The sequence below is a fragment of the Mixophyes fleayi genome, chromosome 7, assembly GCF_038048845.1.
Source record: "Mixophyes fleayi isolate aMixFle1 chromosome 7, aMixFle1.hap1, whole genome shotgun sequence".
Taxonomy (NCBI): Eukaryota; Metazoa; Chordata; class Amphibia; order Anura; family Limnodynastidae; genus Mixophyes; species Mixophyes fleayi.
Window position 1 is genome coordinate 78,310,676 of NC_134408.1, and position 22,917 is coordinate 78,333,592.

At 41.5% G+C, this 22,917-nt stretch overlaps 1 protein-coding gene across 2 annotated transcripts in view; it reads left to right on the forward strand.

Annotated features, from left to right (window-relative positions):
- Positions 1 to 22,917, forward strand: part of WDR75 (WD repeat domain 75) — a 123,333-nt gene that overhangs the window by 100,082 nt on the left and 334 nt on the right. For both annotated transcript variants that reach the window (XM_075180016.1, XM_075180017.1), the window contains 4 exons: positions 2,002 to 2,171; positions 3,343 to 3,402; positions 18,100 to 18,246; positions 18,389 to 18,480. In XM_075180016.1, coding sequence (XP_075036117.1) covers positions 2,002 to 2,171; positions 3,343 to 3,402; positions 18,100 to 18,246; positions 18,389 to 18,480 — 469 coding nt within the window. The remainder of the gene's footprint in view (positions 1 to 2,001; positions 2,172 to 3,342; positions 3,403 to 18,099; positions 18,247 to 18,388; positions 18,481 to 22,917) is intronic.

Here is a 22,917-nt window from a genome sequence, read left to right on the forward strand (position 1 = left end):
CAGGTGAACAGATCTACAAGCAACTTCCAGTGGAGCGTACGTTCCTGGCAGCATGATGTAGCAGCAATGATGGGCATCAGAAGCATGAACTGGATCAGGAACCACATTGAAGCTCATAAGCGACAGGACTCTAATACAAAAATCAACTAAATCCACAAACATGCCTGAAGTCTCTCCTGCAGGCCTTTTAAAATGGACTAAATTTCTTGCCCGCAAGTGTCCAGGATACCATTTTGTAATCCCTGTGGAGAATAAAAACGATCCAACTCACCTGGCTTATTTAAGATCCAGGTGAAATAAGTCCATAGTGTGTCCCCTGGGACTTTGGCCCAGTTCCCATAATTTTCATCCAGGGGGTGGAGATGTGGGAGGCCCATTATCTCAGCCACAACAGTGCCCATCCGTTAAAATGGTTTTTGCTCTTCTGGTTCATCGCTTGGGTCAGCTGGAGATAGATCTCATTGTGTCTCTTCTGAATCATAATTCCTTTTCTGCGCGAAGTCCAGTGATCCCGCCACGAGGTACACAAATGCTATGACTATTCTGTGGTGATTTCAGTTGGTGTATTTGTCTCCTCCGATTCCCATGCTCCAACAAGTGTTCAAGAAACTAAAAAGAGGAGTGGCCGCCATTATGTTGGCTACAGATTGGCCGCGCAGGCTGTGGTACTCGGACATCCTCTGGATGGCCATAGGCCCACCCTTTCGATTACCTCTTCTCATCCAAGGCCCTCTTCGTTGCCACTGTTTTGGTTGTCTGATTTTGACGGTGTGGCTACTGATACCCTGATTCTTCAGGCCAGAGGTTTATCTCACAAAGTTGTACAGGCCATGATAAAGGCTAGAAAACATTCCTGTTATGCAAGTTACTACAGGGTGTGGAAGGCATATATATATATATATATATATATATATATATATATATATATATATATATATATATATATATATATATATATATATATATATATATACACACTATGGTGCGTGAGTCTCTGTTTTCACCCTTCGCTATTTAATCTTTCTATCCTTTCTACAGGAGGGTCTCAAAAAAAGGTCTGTCTCTCTTCCTTGAAGCTACTAGTTTTTGAGCGCTCTATCGTTTTCCAGCACAAGTTGGCAGCTATAATGGTGTGAGACTTTCCTATAGGGGCTTCTACATGCTCATACCACCTTTGTGCACCCTGTTGAGCCATGAGACCTTAATTTGGTGCTCCAGGCTCTTATTAGAGTCTTTTGAGCCGTTGGAATCTGTGGATCTCCATTGTCATCTGGACTGTAGTGTTTTTACTCGTGATCTCTTCTTCTTGTAGAGTGTCCGAGTTGGGGGCACTGTAACGCCACCTCCTTTTGGTGTGTCATTAGGAGTGAGCAGTGCTTTGCACTAATCCCTCATTTGTACCAAAAGTGGTCTGTGTTTTCACTTAGTCCTAGTAGAAAACTTTGAAATTACAATGTCCTGGTTTGTCTTCTGATGTATCTTAACATCTGAGGGCCCAGACAACATCCAGAAGCTTCAGTGTGGACCGAACTACTTCGCTTTGTAAGACTATCGCCTTGTTTTGTTCGATATGGTTGTCTGGCCTCTATGCAGTCTCTTGCTCGTTTGATCACTTCCACTATTTGGCTGGCTTACGTTCAGTTGGCTAGGCCAGTGCTGATGGGCTTGAAAGCTCATTCAACCAGGGCTGTTGGTGCTGGAGCTGGAAAAGCATGAAAATGTGGAACCTAACTTCCTAATTTGGAGATCGTTCCTCACTTTTCTGTGTAGCAGTAGACCAATCCCACTGTTTGGTGATAATGCCGCACACAACGCAGAGTACATCATCATCACAGTTACTATCTACTTTTTTCCTTTCTAGTTTTTATACCAGATCTCGGCATAAGACTCGCCTGTATTACATCTTACTACACTTCATGATGCAATGTAAATATATTTATTTTTTTTATTGGTGGTTGAAATGTGGAATTGGTTATTAACTCTGGAAAATAATTGTTTCAGTGTTTATATTCAACCCTGCTGATCCTATGCCACTTTATATCCATGAGGATGTCTGCCAGAGCATTGTAGAATGGGCTGTGTTTGTGCCGAGAGATGTACCAGAAACTCTACCTACAGAAAGTCACAAGTGGCTGACCAGATCTCAACTTTATTTCCTTTCAGAAACCCAGGTAATGCAATAAATCCAATGATGTCACTACTAAAGCCGAACTGTGAATGAGTACAGAAGTCTGTTCTTTTAATATAGTATTGTGGCTCAATTTGAGTTAGTCTGGATGAGGGAAGCCTGACAGAAGCAAAATTGTATGCCATTTGCATATTTCAATGTTTTAGCTTTTCTGTTTCTGTAAACCAGTCATTGTTGGAGAAATTAACTGTGCACCTGGGAATGCCTATTACTTTTTCTATATAGGTTGTGGGGATTTCATGATCATTGTTTCTCCCCTCAATTTTTCAGCTCCCTAATTTCTCCCCTTATTTCTTGAGGACATAATAAAATCACATGATAAAACATGACATCACACAACATTTAAAAATAAACACCCCCAGTACGGCGCTGCAGACTTTTTGTGGCGCCATATAAATAAAAGATTACTTAAATGCTTACATCAGTGACCATTTTGATAAAAGGAACAATTTTTTTTTCTAAAGAATAGTATAGCTACTACTATACCAATACCTTGCACTTAGTAAATAACTTTTAATAGTATTCTATACAAACATTAGATGCTGATTTGTATCTGTTTATTACGGTTTAGACACTGAAAGCAAATATCTGGCTGCTAGGGTTTAGGGTAGATTTCAGCATTGCAGGCAAGTAATTACCCATGTGCTAGAAAAGCAAACCTATATAATTGATTGGCAGAGAGAACTAAATCTGTTTTTAATACCAACTGTAGAGAAGTATATTTTCTTCAATTTCTTTATTTTGTACATATAAACAATACTCTTGCTTTTACATGGAGCAAACACATCCAGCAAAAAAATATGGGCCTTTTACTAGTAGGCACACTATAAATATGTTTTTGTTTTTAATATACATTTTAAACATTTTATTGTCTTGTATATGTCATTTCTGTGATTGATAGTGTGATAAGTTCTACAGGGGATGTTTTTTGAAGTCAGTGATGTAATAGTATTTGTAATGTAAGAGGTGAAGTCTTCTGTGAGATATAGATATGAGAGAGATTTTTAAGATCTAGTCTTTTATCAGATTATGTTCAATTAAAAAAGTAGGTGTTTTTAATGCTCATATTTCAGAGAAACATTTTAAACTGGACAACCTGTCATGCTACTGTTTTTAATCATTTAACTAGAACGTCGTACATTTTGTCTTTTCAGGACCTGATTACTTTTAGCACAAAGTCCCCAGAAGAGAGATTAAAACCTTTAAGTAAACAGGTAAGTGTAGAATAACTTAATAAATACAAATTTAATGCTGGGAGAAACATGTTGAACTTTCACCCAAGTATATATTTCATTTTTTATTTTTTTTTGTTTGCTGCCATGCACAAGTTCTGCTGAGGTCAGGCAGATGGCCAGAGGTTCCTTGCAAGGCTAAACAAATGGCCAGTTGCACTTATTTTACAATTGGTATTAACACCTTATTGTAGCTATCGGAGATGATGACATTTCTCTAACATCCCTTGGGGGACACCGGGACCTTGGACCTATAGAGTAGGACAGGCGCACGCTGGCACTTTAACTTTTAGTTAAAACAAATGCTCTGGCTCCACCGCCTCTATTCCCCACCTCCTGCTAGAGGCCAGTCGAGTTTAAGTGCCTGGCGAGCGGGCTGTGCACGGGGCTGCTTAGTAGCCATTTTTTTTTAAATCCAGTATTTTTATTGGAATTTTTCAAGGTACAAACATAATAAACAACAAAGAAAAGAAAAACAATCGCATACACATCAGAATTAAATGACGCAATTTACAAGACTTCAGTAAAGCATAATAACAGTATATGTGCTATACTCATTAGGATCATACATCGTAAATGCTAATACATAGGTATGTTACTCATGCAGGGTTCACCATATGGACTCAGATATTTATTATAAGAACTGCGGGAGCCATACACTTAAGTACTCGGAGCATCTGAACTAGATGACACAGGATAGAATGGAGACTCTAACCATCTGTACCATATACTCTCAAATTTCTTCAGAGCCTGTCTGCTAGTATAGACAAATCTCTCATGCCTTATGGTGGTATTAACCAGTGCCTTCCAATTTTTAACTGTGGGACTCGTCGGGGCCAACCACAGCCTCGCCATACACACCTTAGCCACCATGCTTAGTAGCCGTTTTTACTTTTTTTTTTTTCTTTTCTTTTTTTCATGTTTTATTTACTTGTATTTGTATCGGAGACTGTTGTCTCCGGGGTCTGACAGCCCACGGCTCGCTGAGCCACGTAGTTGTATGTCAGTCAGGACTCCCCGCTGCTGGTAATTTCCTTTGGCTCTCCCGCAGCAGCGGTGAGAGTGTGAGGCAGCGATGGGGGAGGACTGTGTAGCGCACAGTACGGGCGGCTGGGGGGGGGGGAGCGCAGGTGCCATGTAGGTCCTCCTTGTCTGCTCAATCTTCTGATTCAGCTTCCTTAGTTCAGGTTTTGCCTGTGGCTGCTCCAGAGCAGTCTGTAGAACCAGCCTAGGTACCAGGATCTTGCATCCTCCGTACAGGGTTCGGTGACAGTCTCTTCCTCCTTGGAGAGGATGATGCAGTCGACCGCACCGTCTTCCTCAGGTAAGCGGAAGCGGGTGGCTGCATCCTTTCTGGGACATGATTCTGATTGTGGTTCCTAGGGCTCTGATATAGATGCTGCTTCTCTGGTGGAGGAGGTTCAACCTGATCGTCAGAGTGTTAAGGAGTTAATTCAGGCTGTGCATCAGGTACTTGATATTCCTGAGGAACAAGTCCCTGAGCCTTCTGGATCCTCTTTTTGAAAGACGCAAGAAGAGGGAAATTGTTTTTCCGGCCTCTTCCCATTTGGAAGATTTGCTGTTGAAATTTTGGACTTCCCCAGACAGGAAGTTTCAGGTGACTTAGCGACTGCAGTCGTGTTATCCATTTCCCCCTGAAGTTCTCGCTAAGAGGGAGACGCTTCCTCAGGTGGACGCAGCTGTGGCAAGGTTGGTAAAGGTAACTACTATTCCTCTTCCTAACCAGGCCACTCTTAAGGATGGTACAGATCGGAAGGTCGAGACCCTTAAGTCAATTTTTGTGGCAGCTGTTGATCGCTGGTTGGAACAATTGTCTGAAGGTTTGTTGGCAGGCAGGCCATCCTCTGAACTGCTTCCATTAGTGGAGCAGATTCAGAGAGCGACAGATTATTTAGGAGAAGCTGCTATGGAAGCGGGGATGATTGGAGTGCGCATTTCTGCCTTGGCAGCTGCAGCGCGTCGGACTCTTTGGCTAAAATCCTGGGAGGCTGATGTAGAGTCCAAAAAGGCTCTTCAGTCCATTCCTTTTTCTGGAGGTGTTGTGTTTGAACCTCAGCTTGATTCCTTTATTAGTCAGGCAACAGGAGGTAGGAGCACTTTCCTCTCGGTCAGTGTTCCAAAGCAGAAGATGTTCAGATTTCGGGCCTTTCGTTCCGCATGTAGGTCTTGAGGACATTATTCCTCAGGACAATCCTCTATAGGTCAGCCATCCACTCCTAGAGGTGGTTTGCAGCGGGGACGTCAGGCCTGGTCTGCGCGACGTCTAGCTGCAAAGCCGGCAGACAAACAGCCTGCATGACGGGGTTTTTGCTCCTCCACTGCCGTCAGTGGTGGGGGCCCGTCTTCTGCGGTTCAGGGATCGGTGGTTTCAGTCCACTACCGATGTCTGGATTCGGGAGTGGTGAACCAGGGTTACAGGATCGATCTGCTCGGTCTTCCCCCCCAGACGGTTCTTCACCACAGGGCTTCCGTCATGTCCGAGAAAGCGATTGGCTTTAACAGAGGCGATTCAATCCCTTCTGTCCTCCGGAGTGATTATTTCGGTTCCTCATTCTCAAAGAGGATTAAGATTTTATTCCAATCTTTTTCTTGTGACAAAACCAGACGGCTCCTTCAGACCGATTCTCAATCTAAAGGCTTTGAGCACTCAGATCAGAGTGCCCAGCTTCAAGGCTTTCCCGTTCGGTCTCGCCACAGCTCTACGTATCTTTACCAAGATCATGGCGGTTATGGCTGCTCTGCTAAGGGCCAAAGGGATTACAATCATCCCTTACCTGGGCGATCTGCTTATAAAGTATTAAAGTAATTCTATCGTTTTAAAATAAGCATTGCCCAATCAAATGAATGTGTGTCCAAAGCACAAAGTGATTTATTTTTAACAGATGTAAATAGTCAATAATTCAATACATTATTATATCATGATAAAGTACAGTACAGCACAGCCAATACCAAAAGATAAGTACATACCAATGCAATCGCTTGCGCTCGCTTGCGCACCCACGGGACCCGATGGACAATATTCTGTATAGAATATTGTGTCAGAGTTGACTGAGGCCCCAGTGAGATGCAACTAATATATATATACAGTCAGTGTTTCATTGTGAACAATAGAGATGACGTAGATTGTTTCTATAGGTCCAGACGTTGGGTGGGTCCAGGCCAGACAGGTAATAGGTTGATTCAATCTAAGGAATCCAAAGGTGGGGGTCTTCTCTCCAGGGGGTCTGCTCCTTTTCATAGCCAGTATCATACAAAGGTTTTACTCTCTAATATCAATAACTAAAGTATGCAATGTGCGATCTCTTCGCCGACTGCACCGGACAGCTGCTGATGATTAGGGCTTCAATATGATATCAGGCATGACACCTTTCCTATTACCTAAACCTTTAATAACACTACAATGTACATATAATCAACATATATATATATATATATATATATATATATATATATATATATATATATATATATATATATATATATATATATATATATATATATATAGACTAATAATAAACCGAATACTATCTGCTCCTGAATTACAGTGTAACAGAACCAATATGAAATTATATAAATAACTAACTGTTGTAATGCGAGTGTGTGCGTGCGTATTTTACCGTGCGAACGCACCACGTCACGTAACACGTGGCGTACGCTTCGCAATACGCACGGCAAACCAATATTAAACCAATATACTTTCGTTCATCCAATTATACGACTTCAACAGTCCACCCTTTGATAGTACAATAAACTATCACCTTAAAGATGTTATAAGCAGGATCTCAGTACCACGTTTCATTGTTATGTAATACAAATCCCCTTTGGTGTATGTCCACACTGTTTGTAGATCTAAACAAGTTATCATAAGAGAGAGTCTTAATCCTCTAAACGACTTCTTCTTTTACTATAAACCGTACACTTCTGGAGCTTGGAGATAACCTTTTGTATGCCCTTCAAGGGTGCAATAAAACACTTAATACATTATTTGGAAAGGTACATGGTACAGTAGAACGTGTATCAGCTATACAGAATTCTCTACTACAGTTCTTCAAGTTTAACAGGTTCTTCTGTCCAACGCATGTCTTCAAGCTCAGACTACATTTAAACACTTCATGTTCATCAATAGCATCATCCTATGTCTATCAATAATGTCATATGCAATCTCCTTCAGCTTGCATTAATATACACACATCTAATAAAGTCACCAGTTCTTTTCATCAACACTTGTGGGCGGGCTATTGTCTGTTCGTTCTTCCCAGTCTCTCAATACTCAGATTTAACAGTGATTGGCTTGCAAAGCATTGGGAGACTTCAGACTAAGGGACCTAGGTGTCCTACTTTTTCCCTTTAGTGACCTCCCGCCTATAGTTCGGGTACCTCAAGAATATTTAGTGGAAAGAGAACTAATCCTACTTGACATAATCACTGAGGCACGTGTGAGCACGCCCAGCACTTTGTTTGGTCTAAAACCTTACCCTCCCAAGAATGATAATCATTCTCAAGGATGCCTGCTCAAGTCCGAATATTACTGGACTGGCATCGCTGGGTGTGTCTCTTTTCTAACCATGGGGTCGCCGTACTTACGGACGTAATGCTACTCAGACAATAGCCCCTCGCACTTTCTCCAAGCTCCAAGGTTTCCAAATTTTCCTTTACCCCTGAATTGAATAGAGTAATTGGCCGGACTGATTATGCTACTAACTTCTTCCTCCCCAACACCTCCTTATCACTACCTGAACCAGTCTCTGTCACCTGCTAATAATCAAAAGAATTAACCGTCCTGAGAAGAGAGTGAAATGGGAGAACACAAAAGAGGATAAACTACAACTTCATGGTGGACAACAGTCTTAGCCTTTGGCTCAGGTGCTACTAACTGCATTCGAGGCCTTTCAGTACAGACTCATGAGTGCCCTTGGACCCTTCTCTGAGTGTTGGCCCCTCTGCAGTGGGTGGTATGGGCACCAGTGTGTCTCTGCTACCCTTGAAGCCGTGAGGCTGGTAGCCTACACCTGGTACCTGTCTGGCAAATAACCTAAGCTTAAGAAATTACTGCTCCACAACTTACTCCTGATCCAACATCCTGACAGTTAGTGTGATCTTTCAGGAAACAGTGTTTTGGACGTTCTCGGTTGCTGTCTCACTATTTACCTTCTCTCAAGGTCTAACCTAGCCTCCCAGTTACAATCTCATCTCACGAGGGGTCAAGAACATTTCAAAAACTGACAGGTTAGGAGTCTGCCCAGGGGTGATCTCTTGGCAGCGGGAAAGGACTAGTGGCACTTCAATCAAGTTCCAACTCTTATTCTATTCAATTCATTCTACCGAGTACCACTACTTTATGTTCACACTGGTTTATGGCTAACTGAAAGTATGTGATTTGTTACCACTACTCATACATTATACATCTATTATCAATAACATGAATACCCCTATCATCTATTATAACTCTAGGACTATCACATTGAATAACAAAAGCTTTGAGTATGATACAGTAATACATTAGACACATTTCAATACACCTCTACCCAGACATTTTTCATTGGTACACCTGTGTATACTTGAGGATCCTGCATGGTGTTAATTGGATGACGTGTATTTGTTTTACCTGGGGGAAAACCCATCAGCAGGAGGGATATGGGATGGCTCTATTGGTCTACCTTGTCCATCTCTCCAGAGTCCACCAGACTCCTCACCACATCTCTTCACCTTCCAGACAGTTTATCCCTCAGGTAACACAAATCTTCCTATATTAACCAATATGTGTATGCGTGCATGTGTGTGTGTGTTCATCTTTTTAAAACTAAAACAATACAACGAGAAACAAACAAAACATAGATTTGTTAGCTGTCACATAAAACCCTGCTGTCTATTTGACAGCTATGTTCTCCCTGGTGTGACAGCCCTGTATGGTTGTGCGTGTAAGTGTGGACCTTACTAGCAGCTACTTCAGTTGGTAACTGTGTCACTGTATAAAGTCCTCTATGTAGTGTCCTAATCATGTGCTGGTATTGCTATAAAACGATTTCTCAGTCACCTCAACATCGCCCTCTAGACTAGAGAAATGCTAAAGACCAATGTATATCAATCGATTTTCCCTCTGCCAACTCACATGTCATTCTCAGTACCTCATCTTCAGCTACTTGACTAAGTGGGAAAGGCAAAGAGGTCTCTTTCTATAACACTTTCTTCAAATATAACAGTATCCAGTACATGCCTGTCTAACAGTGAAAATTATAAAACATGAAAATTCTACATTTTCTAGGGTTTCACATTATGTCGTATCTTGTGGTAAAAATCCTACTCCAATGTTCCACACAGAGATGCATATCTGTATGCCTATCCTCTAGCAATCTCCTGTCTCCACCCTTTGTGCATCCATAAAAAGGCACATTTTTGTACAGGAGGCACGAACCAAAACAACAAAACAAAAAACAAAAAACAAAACAGATATGCAATCTATAACACATGAATCGTATTTCCACAACAGAACCTTTCTGCTTAAAATCAGCAGTTTCTATACACATGAAAACAAAACCCCTTACTGTTTCTGTAACTCATATCAATCTAGTGTGTGTATCTCTGAATTTGTCTTATGTAAAAACATAAAATATGTTTTAGCCCCATTGTTGAGACTGTCTAATTTTATCTCTACCAGAGCAGAGAGAGAGAGAGAGAGAGGAGTAGAGAGAGAGAGAGGGGAAGAGAGAGAGAGAGAGGGGAAGAGAGAGAGAGAGAGAGAGGGGGGGCGAGAGAGAGAGAAGTAGAGAGAGAGGGAGAGAGAGAGAGGGAGGGAGAGAGACTAGCGTTTGTGTAAAGAATGAGAAATAGGAAAGCAATGAATGATGGGAATACAAAGGTTTGAATACAAACATACATGTAGAAAGGGAGATTTTTTTTTACAACAAAATGACAGCTGGATTAGACTCTGACTCTATGGGGAAATGGCTGTATTCATTCCACTGTTCCCCTTAGCTATTTGCTAACTATGACCCCTCCCCATACTTGACTAGGGGTTCTTAACAGTGCAATCCAGTGTCGTCCGTCATTTGTTCATTAAGAACTCGGTATCTCATTGACTACATACCTTTTCAACGGACTTTTCTAACTTATAATAGAGAAATGTGAAAAATGTACTCTTAGTGACTCATATTTTCTCTGTGATACATAAAACGATATTTTGGAGCAAAGTATGTACATACTTCATTGTTGGATAATGATTCTCAGCCAAACAAATTATCATGAGTCACTGCAGCCTAAAACAAAAGAGGGTTCCAATTGTCTATTGTTAATTAGTCTTTCAAGAGTAATTCTTCTATTTCTCTATCTCACCCCTTTTAAACACTTGTCTATACTTATTTTGTGTCCCCTTTATCTGTGAAAAGAAAAACAAGATAGTTATCTTAAAACAGCAAACAAAACAAACATTTCTATTCTTTGCCGTCGGCTAGTGATTTAGGAAAACAAACATGTGACAACATAAAACGAACAAACAAAATCAACAAAGATTACTTTAAAAAAATAAGTTTCTTTCTACATTTTGCACCTTAATGCTCACCACAGATTAACTCTAGAGTCGGCTATATTTCTCCCCCAGGAATTGGCTGCTATGAGGTGCACAGGAAACTGTTGAGAAGTCTCCGAGACTTGTGTGCGCCGTCTCTGTGGGTGTCTATGTGATTCCCCCTTAGATGGGCCAAGTGCCTTTGCTTCCGCTCTTGTCATTGTACAGTCCTGTGCTTGGTGTCCTATTTTAGTGCATCTAAAACACTTTCTCAACTCATGTTGTTTCTCTTCTTTTTTACAATCTCTTGCGAAATGGCCTTCTTCGTTACACTTAAAACACCTGATTTTTCTATGTTTCTTATTATGTGGGTTGTATGCTGGTGGTCGTGTGTGCAGTCCCTCTAGTGCTGGGATACTTACAATCATTACCCTATCACTTAGTGTCTCTTTCTGTTTATTCATACTTCTATCATGTTCTATAGCTGACTCCCTGAGAACACTTACAGTACTTCCTCTCCAGTATGGTAATGAAGTTTGCACCCTTTTTTTCAAGTTTTCCCTGAGTCCATCCATTAGAACGTGAACAGCAACCTCTCTGTAATCTTCATTATCTTTTATGTCTGGTACCCCAGTATATTTGACCATCTCCATCAGAGCCCTGCAAAAGTAGTCTGTTGCATTTTCACTATCTTTTTGCTGGATACTAAAAATTTTACTCCAGTCCACTATCACTGGGAAATATATGGCCAACTGTGTGATTATATTTCTAATATTGTCCTGATTATCATCCTCGGTTAAGGATTCATCCTCCTCCAACATACAATCATTAATGAACTTTTGTATATCAGTATTGAGAGGAAGACAGGCCTTCAATAATACTCGCCAATCTTTATTAGTTGGCTCATACACATTACCATAATATCTAATAAACTGCTGACATTTGGTCAAATCTTTCCTAGGATCAGGGAAATTAGACAAAATTGAAAATGTTTCAGACCTAGTGCATGGATCATGCTTTGCTACATGTTTTAAGGGAACATCACTATTCCTGTCTGCTTTCCCATTAGGAACTGCTGCTGTGCAGACAGGATGTAAGTCTACCAAATCACTGAAACTAGTTGCTGAAATTGCTGCTGCAGTAAAATGGATGTCTCCCCCTGTGTTAACCTTTTCATTACTCTCACCACTTTCAGCAGCTGCCCCTGCTGGTGGGACCGTTCCTCTTCTTTGTCCTGAAACATTACTTTTAACGTTACTTAAAACAACATACAAGTTACTAGTTACAGTTTTTACATTTTTGGTATTGGCTGTACTTCCCGCCCCGACCGAATTTATCGGGGGCGTGTTTGCGCTCAGTTCGCCACGCTTTGCAACGCACACTTCCGGAATGCTTGTTTCCGGTACGCTTACTTCCGCTGAACACGTGTTTTTCCTTACACTCACTTCCGCTGTGCGTTCGCTGCTCTGCCACGTGTTACCTTCCATTTGCCACGATTTTAAACAATGATTATGTGCATTTCTCACTTTCTTTGACTTAATCAACCGTACTTTATCTTTTACGGTATTTAGCACCTCTGCATTAAAACTCCCTGTTGTTGGGAAAGGCCTATCACATTCTTTGGTCATTTCGACCCACGTGTCACAATACACAGTTGCGTATGCACCATATTTTGCACACATGAGAAACCTCGCTGACTCAATAAGACCTTCCTTAGGCAGTAAACTGGCAATCTCTAGCGTATGCCTAGCACCCATGTTGCACAATATACTTTCTACCCGGAACACAGACACACCGCAATGCTCTGTTCCTTCCGGCCAAATGTGAAACACAGACACACCGCAATGCTCTGTTCTTTCCACCAAATAATTTCAACTCTGTTGCTATACTCACCGCTAGAGATCTATAATCCTCGGTGAACGTATTTCCTGTTAGCCGCGTTCACTCGCTTTTCTCGCCCTTGGCGAGGGTCCCTAATACAGAAATATCACTGTGGGCCCCAAGGGCTATCAGCTCCTCGATACCCTGGCTAAACCACAAAAATCTGCTGAGTTTATTATCGCTGGGAGCGCAAAGTCGATACAATCAACCTGCCTTTCCAGTATAATTCCTCCTAGCTGCTTCACCAATTCGCACTAACGGTGCGACCGGATCGCACTGCCTACCAATACTAATTATTAGCAAACCTTGCGATCTATTGGTAGCGCTTTTGCGAAAACTTCGTTTTCGCATTCGGTATACCTGCCCTGTATACCGTCCTTCAGTTGGGCAATCCGCCTCGTCAGACAGCAACTGAGCACCTCAACAATAAAACAGTGTATCTACGTTACAACATCACATACTATACACCTTTTCTGCGCAGAAAATCAAAAGTTCCCAACAACAGTAATAATACCTCAGAGGCTTTCACAAGTAATTATACTATACACGTACAATAACTATCAAAACGATTGTTTAACCACGTGGCAAGTCTACCGGAAGTTCGCGTACGCACAGCAGGAAATACACATACGCTAAGCAATGCAATACAGTTAAAACGCACAATGACAGAAAAAAGAAACAGTTTTCTCTTTTGTCCCTAGGTTCTAGTTAGCGTGCCCTAGATAATGCAAAACGGACATTCGGTTTCACAACACAGAGTAAAATTCAGGTTTTGAACACAATGTGTTCTTACCCGTTTATGACGCGTCTCCACCCTTTGTTGAGGAACCGAAATCCGTTGGTCTTGCGTATCATCGGCAACGAAACCTCCAAAGCTCACGAGCCCCCATATTATTAAAGTAATTCTATCGTTTTAAAATAAGCATTGCCCAATCAAATGAATGTGTGTCCAAAGCACAAAGTGATTTATTTTTAACAGATGTAAATAGTCAATAATTCAATACATTATTATATCATGATAAAGTACAGTACAGCACAGCCAATACCAAAAGATAAGTACATACCAATGCAATCGCTTGCGCTCGCTTGCGCACCCACGGGACCCGATGGACAATATTCTGTATAGAATATTGTGTCAGAGTTGACTGAGGCCCCAGTGAGATGCAACTAATATATATATACAGTCAGTGTTTCATTGTGAACAATAGAGATGACGTAGATTGTTTCTATAGGTCCAGACGTTGGGTGGGTCCAGGCCAGACAGGTAATAGGTTGATTCAATCTAAGGAATCCAAAGGTGGGGGTCTTCTCTCCAGGGGGTCTGCTCCTTTTCATAGCCAGTATCATACAAAGGTTTTACTCTCTAATATCAATAACTAAAGTATGCAATGTGCGATCTCTTCGCCGACTGCACCGGACAGCTGCTGATGATTAGGGCTTCAATATGATATCAGGCATGACACCTTTCCTATTACCTAAACCTTTAATAACACTACAATGTACATATAATCAACATATATATATATATATATATATATATATATATAATATATATATATTTATATATATATATATATATATATATATATATATATATATATATTTATATATATATATATATATATATATTTCTATATATATATATATATATATAGACTAATAATAAACCGAATACTATCTGCTCCTGAATTACAGTGTAACAGAACCAATATGAAATTATATAAATAACTAACTGTTGTAATGCGAGTGTGTGCGTGCGTATTTTACCGTGCGAACGCACCACGTCACGTAACACGTGGCGTACGCTTCGCAATACGCACGGCAAACCAATATTAAACCAATATACTTTCGTTCATCCAATTATACGACTTCAACAAAAGGCAGATTCTTCTCAGAAGGTTCTGTTGCATATTCAGGTAGTAATCCAGATCCTGGAGTCACACGGTTGGATTATCAACTTCAAAAAATCCAAGTTGATCCCATCCCAACAGATGGTGTTTCTGGGTCTCCTATTCCATACCCGTCTGAGACAGGTATTCTTTCCTCGGGACAAGATTCTAGCTTTGCAGAGGATGGTGAAATCCCTGTTGGTGGCAAGGAGACCTTCCATTCATTTTGCAATGGTGCTTCTGGGCAAGATGGTATCGTCATTCTAAGCGATCCAGTTTGCTCCATTCCATGCATGACCGTTTCAGTTGGAACTTCTGTCGCAATGGAATAGATCTCATCGCAATCTGTCGAGTCAGGTTTTCCGCCTGTCTCCGCAGACGCGTCAGTCGCTGATATGGTGGCTACACAGACAGAATCTCACCAGGGGATGCTTGTTCTCAATTTGGAATTGGATTCTGGTAACAACGGACGCCAGCCTTCGGGGTTGGGGCGCTGTAGGTCTTCAGGCTCGGTTTCAGGGGCTTTGGACTCAGAAGGAGTCCAAACTTCCAATAAATGTCTTGGAACTGCGCGCAGTGTTTCACGCTCTAAGATGTGCGCAACATTTGCTGCAGGGAAAGCCAATACAGATCCAATCGGACAATGTCACGGCAGTGGCATATCTCAACCATCAGGGCGGCACCAGGAGTCCTTTGGCCATGAGGGAGGCTCGCAGGATATTTCTGTGGGCCGAAGCTCATGTTTCGGCACTCGTGGCCACCTTCATTCCCGGAATAGAAAATTGCGAAGCAGACTTCCTAAGCAGGCAGACTCTGCATCCAGGGGAATGGTCTCTCCATCCAGATGTGTTTCAACAGTTGGTGGTGAAATGGGGTCAACCGGATGTCGACATGATGGCATCTCGGTTGAATCACAAGGCTCCCCGCTACTGTTCCCGTGCAAGAGATCCCGGGGCAGTCACGGTAGACGCTATGTCCGTCCCTTGGAGGTACCACTTAGTGTACCTTTTTCCTCCGCTAGCTATGCTTCCACAAGTACTGAAAAAGGTGAAGAGAGAGGGTGTTCCAGTGCTTCTAGTAGCGCCGGATTGGGCGCGCAGGGCCTGGTACACCGACGTACTCTTCATGGCAAGAGGTCGGTCGTGGCGGTTGCCAATACGCCCAGACCTGCTAACCCAGGGTCCCTTTTGTCATCAGGGTTTGCATCGTCTGGCTTTAACGGCGTGGCTGTTGAAGCCAGGATCCTAAGAACTAAGGGTTTTTCGAAGCGGGTGGTTCAGACCATGCTCTGTGCTCGAAAACCGGCTTCGGCCAAAATATATCATCGAGTCTGGAGGACATATATTGGTTGGTGCGAAAAGAAGGGATATCCTACCTCATCTTTTCGTCTGACCAGGTTACTCAGGTTCTTCCAGGACGGCTTGGATGCAGGTTTGCGTCTTAGTTCTCTTAAGGGTCAGGTGTCAGCTCTTTCAATCTTTTTTCAAAGAAAACTTGCTGTTATACCTGATGTGCAAACTTTCATTCAAGGTGTTCTCCATGTTCAACCTCCTTATATTTCTCCGGTTCCGCCATGGGATTTGAATTTTATGTTAAGGGCTTTACAGCATCCACCGTTTAAACCTTTGAATACGGTGGATTTCAAATTTCTTACTTTAAAAATGTTTTTTCTTTTGGCCACTTCTACGGTACGCAGAGTTTCACAGCTTGCGGCTTTGTCTTGCAAGCCTCCTCTGCTAGTTTTTCATGAGGATAGGACAGTTCTTCGAACCAAGCCCTCTTTCCTTCCTAAAGTTGTGTCTAAGTTTCATTTGAATCAGGACATTGTTATTCCGGCTTTATTGGATTCTTGTTCTCCTGATGACGATGAGTCTATTCGTTATCTTGATGTTTGTGCCTTGCGATTTTATGTTAAAAGATCTCACAAGTTACGCAAAACTGAGGATCTTTTGATTCTTTATGATACTCACAAAAGAGGCTGGCCAGCTTCTAAGGTGACCATTGCTAGGTGGGTTACGGCTGTTATCCGCCAGGCTTAGTGGGGCTGGGGAGCCTGTCCCAGATAATCTATGGGCGCATTCTACAAGATCTGCAAGTGCTTCTTGGGCGGCCTGCCATGGTGCCTCCAGTGAACGATTGTGTAAAGCGGCCATGTGGTCTTCTGTACACACTTTCACAAAGTTTTACAGATTTAATGTGTTTGCCTCTAGGGATGCAAGTTTTGGGAGAAAGGTGCTTCGGGCCGTTTCTTCTGAGCGTTCCCTCTCGTGAGACAGCTTTGGGATGTCCCCAAGGTCCCGGTGTCCCCCAAGGGATGTTAGAGAAAATGGGATTTTTATTCTTGCGTAAAATCTGTTTCTCTTAATCCGATGGGGGACACTGGGTGCCCACCCCTAACACTCTGGTTTTTCCTTCTGTTTGACATGTTGTTTGATTGTTAAGAGAATGTTGTGTGTTAAGATTATTCTCTTTTCTTTGGTTCTCTCTATCTCCCTTTCTGCGGGCTTGGTTAAACATAGACTGGCCTCTAGCAGGAGGTGGGGTATAGAGGTTGTGGAGCCAGAGCTTTTGTTTTAACTAAAAATTAAAGTGCCAGCGTGCGCCTGTCCTACTCTATACCCTAAGGTCCCGGTGTCCCCCAACGGATTAAGAGAAACGGATTTTACGTAAGTATAAAAATCCCATTTTTAGCAAATTGTTTGACTTAATTGATTTTTAAAGGCTTATTGAAATACTTGCAAACTTAGAATCATCTGCTCTTTGCATAATATTTAAAGTTGTAGTATATAGGAATTGTAATATATGTATACTCTCCTACACAACTTTTATTCACTTAATTGGTTAAGGAAAATTGTAAACAAGCATTTACGTTTAGGGTTTCTTTGTTTTTTGTTTTTTTTTTAATAGGACAATTAAATGGCTGTTGTGGTTATTTAAGTGACTGCCTCCGTATTACTTCAGTGTTGATGCAGTGTTTTTTCCAATTTAACTTTAAATGTCCAATAGAAAAATCCACTGAGCAGATTTAATTTTAAGGTCAGAAATGAAATTTGAATCACCCTGAGTAATAACCAGAAATCTCTCTGAATCTATTGTGTGCGCTTTTGGCAGTCGATAAAATGAGTGGCTTCCTCTAAAAGGCTGGAGAAGTGTCTATTTATTCACCAGAGTAAAAGAGAACTGTCAAACTGCTGCTTCATTTTTACTTGAAATTTCTAAGAATAATTAAGCCTTGCAGTTACTGCTTAATACGAATACTGCAAAATACAATTTGTGGCTTACAACACAACACGTTCACTGTACAGCAGAAAAAACATCAAAACAGACTTGATTACCAAAGCAAATTTTACGTGTTGTTGAAATTCTCTATTTCTTCATTGGTTTCAGTTGGCAGTGGAAGAAAGTTTATCTTTCACACCTTTCTACACACTGTTGGGTGGAAAACGGCAACAAAAGCAGGATACGCTAAACATGGAACTGCAGAAAACACAATTTTTTGGTCGCAAAATCGAAGAATCTGTTGCAGTTAAAGAGGTATTTGTTGGTACTTTCTGAAAGTTCACATTTTATTTGCAATCTGCAATGTTACTGTTGAAGTAAAATATCTGGTTAAGTAATGTTTCATTTTTTTATTTTTGTTTTTTTATTTTTGTTTTTTTTTCTCCTACCTATTTAGCTTCTTCAGACTCCTGCTCATGTATTACCACCAGCATCCATCTTGTGTACATTCTTTGTGAATTCGTTGTTAATCTCCAAGCAGAGCAAATGGTAATTCTCAGTTATGACTCCTTGACTTTTTATCATGGCTCATGAATATTTTAAAGGTCATCCTTCAAATCTAATCTTTTTTTTTTTTCTGATTCCTAAGTACTCACTGTGTGTGTCTGTGTGTATCTGTCTAAAGTGTGAAACATTTTGCCCTAATAAAGAATTTATTTAGCCCTTAACAAATTTTGACATTTAAGAGCCAGCTCCAAAAGTTAAGAATCTGTATGTCTAGAAGACATGTGGCTTATACAGAAAGTAGACATGGCTTAAAGTAGACATGGCTTATCTCAAAGCAGTTGTGGTTTTCTAAAGAAATATCTTACTGAATAACTACCATACTGCGCAAATGGCAAAATGGATACATTTTGGTGGACCATTCAAAGAACATCATACTGACAAAGCACAAACATATTACAGCTAGGTGCTAAAATAGATACAGTGGATATAAAAAGTATATACACCTTAATTTCAGGCTTTGCATCACAGACAACTGCATTTTTAATAAAGATAAATTATGCCAAACCCTTTTCCAACTTTTAACGTGACTTTGCAACAAACAAAATGCAAGTAAAAAACAAATGTGTGCACATCATTTTAGAATAGAGCAGTAGTTGTATTCAGAGTTAACTAATCACATTTAATAACATGTTCAAAGGTAACTAGCATTCACCTGCCAGCAATGAGTTGGTGATTAACTCCAAATAACGATCAGCTGTTCTTGTATATTTTCCTTTCAATTTTCTTGATTTCAACTCATTGGGATAGCCATGGTCTCAAAAGGAGCCTCCAAGGCATATATGGTATCTTATTCTTGGCAAAGGTGAACATGTCAACTCCAAGAGGTGACAGTCTGGTTGTCGTCGACATGCCTAAAATGTGGACATTGTCACTGTTGACAGGTAGTAAAGTCGACAGTCACAATGTCTACATTCAAATGGCGATGGTGGACCCGATGGCTCAAATCTACTAATAGAAAAAAAACAATACAGCCACTGTGACAGGATGCACTTACTATGCCACCCTGTCTGTTGTTGCTGGGAACTGGCTGGGCTTACTTTGCCACCGTCCCCTTTCGTTATTCCGGATGTGCCCCTCCTGCCTCAGTAGGAGGAGCCTGCTGGCACCACTGGACTCCTTTATGGCATCCAGAACTACGTTCCTTCTGGGTAACTGTCACTGCTAGTGTACTCCCGTTCTGGTACCAATGACCGCTTAATATGGATCACGGTGCTGTACATGGATCCCCCCTGGACTATCTCACTGGCAAGAACTGCTGGGTAGCGTGCAGAGCAGTGGAACTAGGAGTTGGGTCCAAACTTCAGAACAGTCGGAGAACGGATTAGATTTAGGGTCTAATCCGGCAGTTCCCAAACTGTGCGCCGCGGCTCCCAGGGGTGCCGCGGCGCTGTCACTGGGGTGCCGCGGGCTAGCCATATAAAAAAAAAAAAAGAAAGAACACAGTAACTTACCAATCCGCCGGGCGCCGGGACCCAGTAGACTCCTCTCTCCCGCAGCAGCTGTCACTGACGTCGATATTCAGTGACAGCTGCTGTCTGGCCCGCGGCAGAGGAGTTAGAGGGATCGTGACAGCGGGGCAGAGGAGGGTGACAGCGGGGCAAAGAAGAGGCAGAGGAGAGTGACAGCGGGCAGAGGAGGGTGACAGCAGAAGAGTGAAAGCGGGGGAGAGGCAGAGGGTGACAGCGGGGCAGAGGAGGGTGACAGCGGGGCAGAGGAGGGTGACAGCAGGAGAGTGACAGCGGGGCAAAGAAGAGGCAGAGGAGGGGGGACAGAGGGCAGAGGAGGGGGGACAGCGTGAGAGGGGGCAGTGTGTCTGGATGCAGAGGGGGCAGTGTGTCTGGATGCAGAGGGGGCAGTGTGTCTGGATGCAGAGGGGGTATTTTTGCATACAACTAAATAAGTATTTTTGTCCTGACCTAAATACTTATTACATTTTTTGACCCAACTACTTCTAAAACAGGACTGCTCAATAATTATATTGGAGGGGTGCCTTGAAAAAATTTGGAGACTCTAAAGGGTGCCGCGAACTGCAAAAGTTTGGGAACCACTGGTCTAATCTGTAGGTCACAGGATTACTGCAATATTGAAGAAGTTGTCAAGCAGGTCTTGAAGCAGAGAGTGATGTTTATTTTGCTCAAGTGTCCTGACAAGGACAGTTCCACTGATTTAAAGGTATCAGTGGTCAGGTCAAATGAAACATCAGAATGATACATTTCAGTGTACAAGATAGTGCTTTATATACTGGTTTGGACACAGGCTATTTTTAGAATCGGGATGCAATATGTTTCCCAAAACACAGATTTACATGCAGTGAAAGCTAACAATATTTACACTTATCTGTGATATCTTAAAAACCTTGCTGTGATTTCCTGCATCTTATTTCAGAGGCAGGAGAAAGTCAAAAGGTCTAATTGTCATGAATACTTTCTTCAGACAGTCGCAGAATTCACATTCCCAAAGAAAAGTACAAGACCCAAACAAGTCATTTTATTATACAAAGATATACAAAAGGCTTTCAAAACAAAGGCTTATTGTATCGGATATATATCAGAAATAAGGCATTTCCGCTAGAAAGGTTAAAAGAGAAAAATAAAATTCTCCCCCTGGTCTCAAAAATTAAAGATTTCCTATATCAAAATATACACAATATCAAAAGCAAGTGCATGTGCAATTATATAAATAAGCGCCCTGTGCTATTTCCTTTAAATAAATTTATACCAGAAGTTATTAGTGATACTGTCAGTGATTATATATATATATATATATATATATATATATATATATTTTTTGTAGGGATATATTACACCAATTCTTTCTCAACCAAACTATAAAATATATACTATTTGTTAGAGAATATACTAGTTATGCGAATGTAGTATGCAGAATAAAATATATATATAAAAACTGCACTAAACATATATCCTAGCAGTAAAAAGGGGCCAAGATGCATTTCTGTAACAATATATCTGAATACACCCACTGTTCTGCAGCCATAAAATATATCAAATTTTTGATGGATATATTTTTGAATTTTTGTAATAGGTCACACACACTACACACTCTAAAAGACAAGGAAAATCCTTGTTAAATAGAGCTGTCTGACACAGGGTTAATGAAACCTGTCCTGATAAAGGAGCACAGGAGGGTCCATTCACACTGAGATAGTGGATCTGAAATTCCTCTGTAGATGGCACCAGGAAGTGGGGGTATAGTTCCAAACCTCTTTCTGCTAGTGGCTGGAAATGGCTGGCCGCTGTTAACAGCGCCAAGCTCCGTTGAAATGGCTCCACGGTGTGTTCAGCAGCCACAGCTGTACTCTGTGTCACTGAAGATCTTGATGTGGCTGCTAGATTCCCCCTCTTGCTCCGGCAATGCTCGTTGCCTAGAGGGTGGGGAGAGCAGCTGACGCGACCGCAGCACCTGTCTGTGAGCTGTTGTGGCTGTCGGCGCCAATTTGCACTGACAGTTGTCTTGTGCCGGGAATTTTAAGTGACCTTCCTGTAATGCTTGGAGGTGAGAGAGCTCTCAAGGCTACTCGCCCCGACCTAGGGTGCAGGAAGGCCGCAGGCTATCCACCCCTTGGGAGGTGTCCCTGAGCCCAGCTTCTTCCCCTCTGTAACAGAAGAAATCAAATAAACTTAAATAAATTTAACTTCAGGGCAGGACCTCTAAAAAAAAAAAAACAAACAAACATGCCTGATTTCCTGAGGGCACTAAATCTAAAGAGTATCCTTCCTGTGGGAGGAGTATAGCAGGAGTGGAGTTACACGCACAGACTTAACTGTTTAAGTGCCTGAACTCCTGGCACCACCTACTATACCACTCTGTATCGCAGTGTCCCTCAATTGGACGTTTGTACCAGTACTCAGATCACCTATCAGTATTTTTCAAAGAAATAGATCCAACAATGGAATGCCATACTTTGGTCATCATAGCATCCTGGTACCAGCAATTGTTAGCATCTGTTTTGCTTTTTTTTTTCTATTTGCTTTTTGGTATCCATCATATATTGAAAATATTTTAACTGTTTTGAAGTTAACATAGTTTTTGTTAGTATTTAACCAAGTATTATAGAACAGACTCCCCAACTGGTTAAGGTGTCTTTTCATGCATGAAAGATACACGTTGGAAGATAAACAGGCTTCGCACAGTTGCTCATATATTCGTTTCCTTCCTGTGTGTTTCCTTCCTGAGGGCTGCTCCATGAAGCAGTTTTTTCCCGGGACTTCATAGTTAATATTTTAGTCCTAGCTATGTCTTGTGAGAGGGAGGACCAATCAGATCATCCTTTTTACGGCTATTGTAAACTTAAATGTCTTGATTTTCATAAGTTACAAGGAGTCCTGGGAATGACTGCTGTTAGTAATATTCATCTATTAGGTGTTAATGCTGCTTTAAAACCTCTTTTAAAAGTTGATT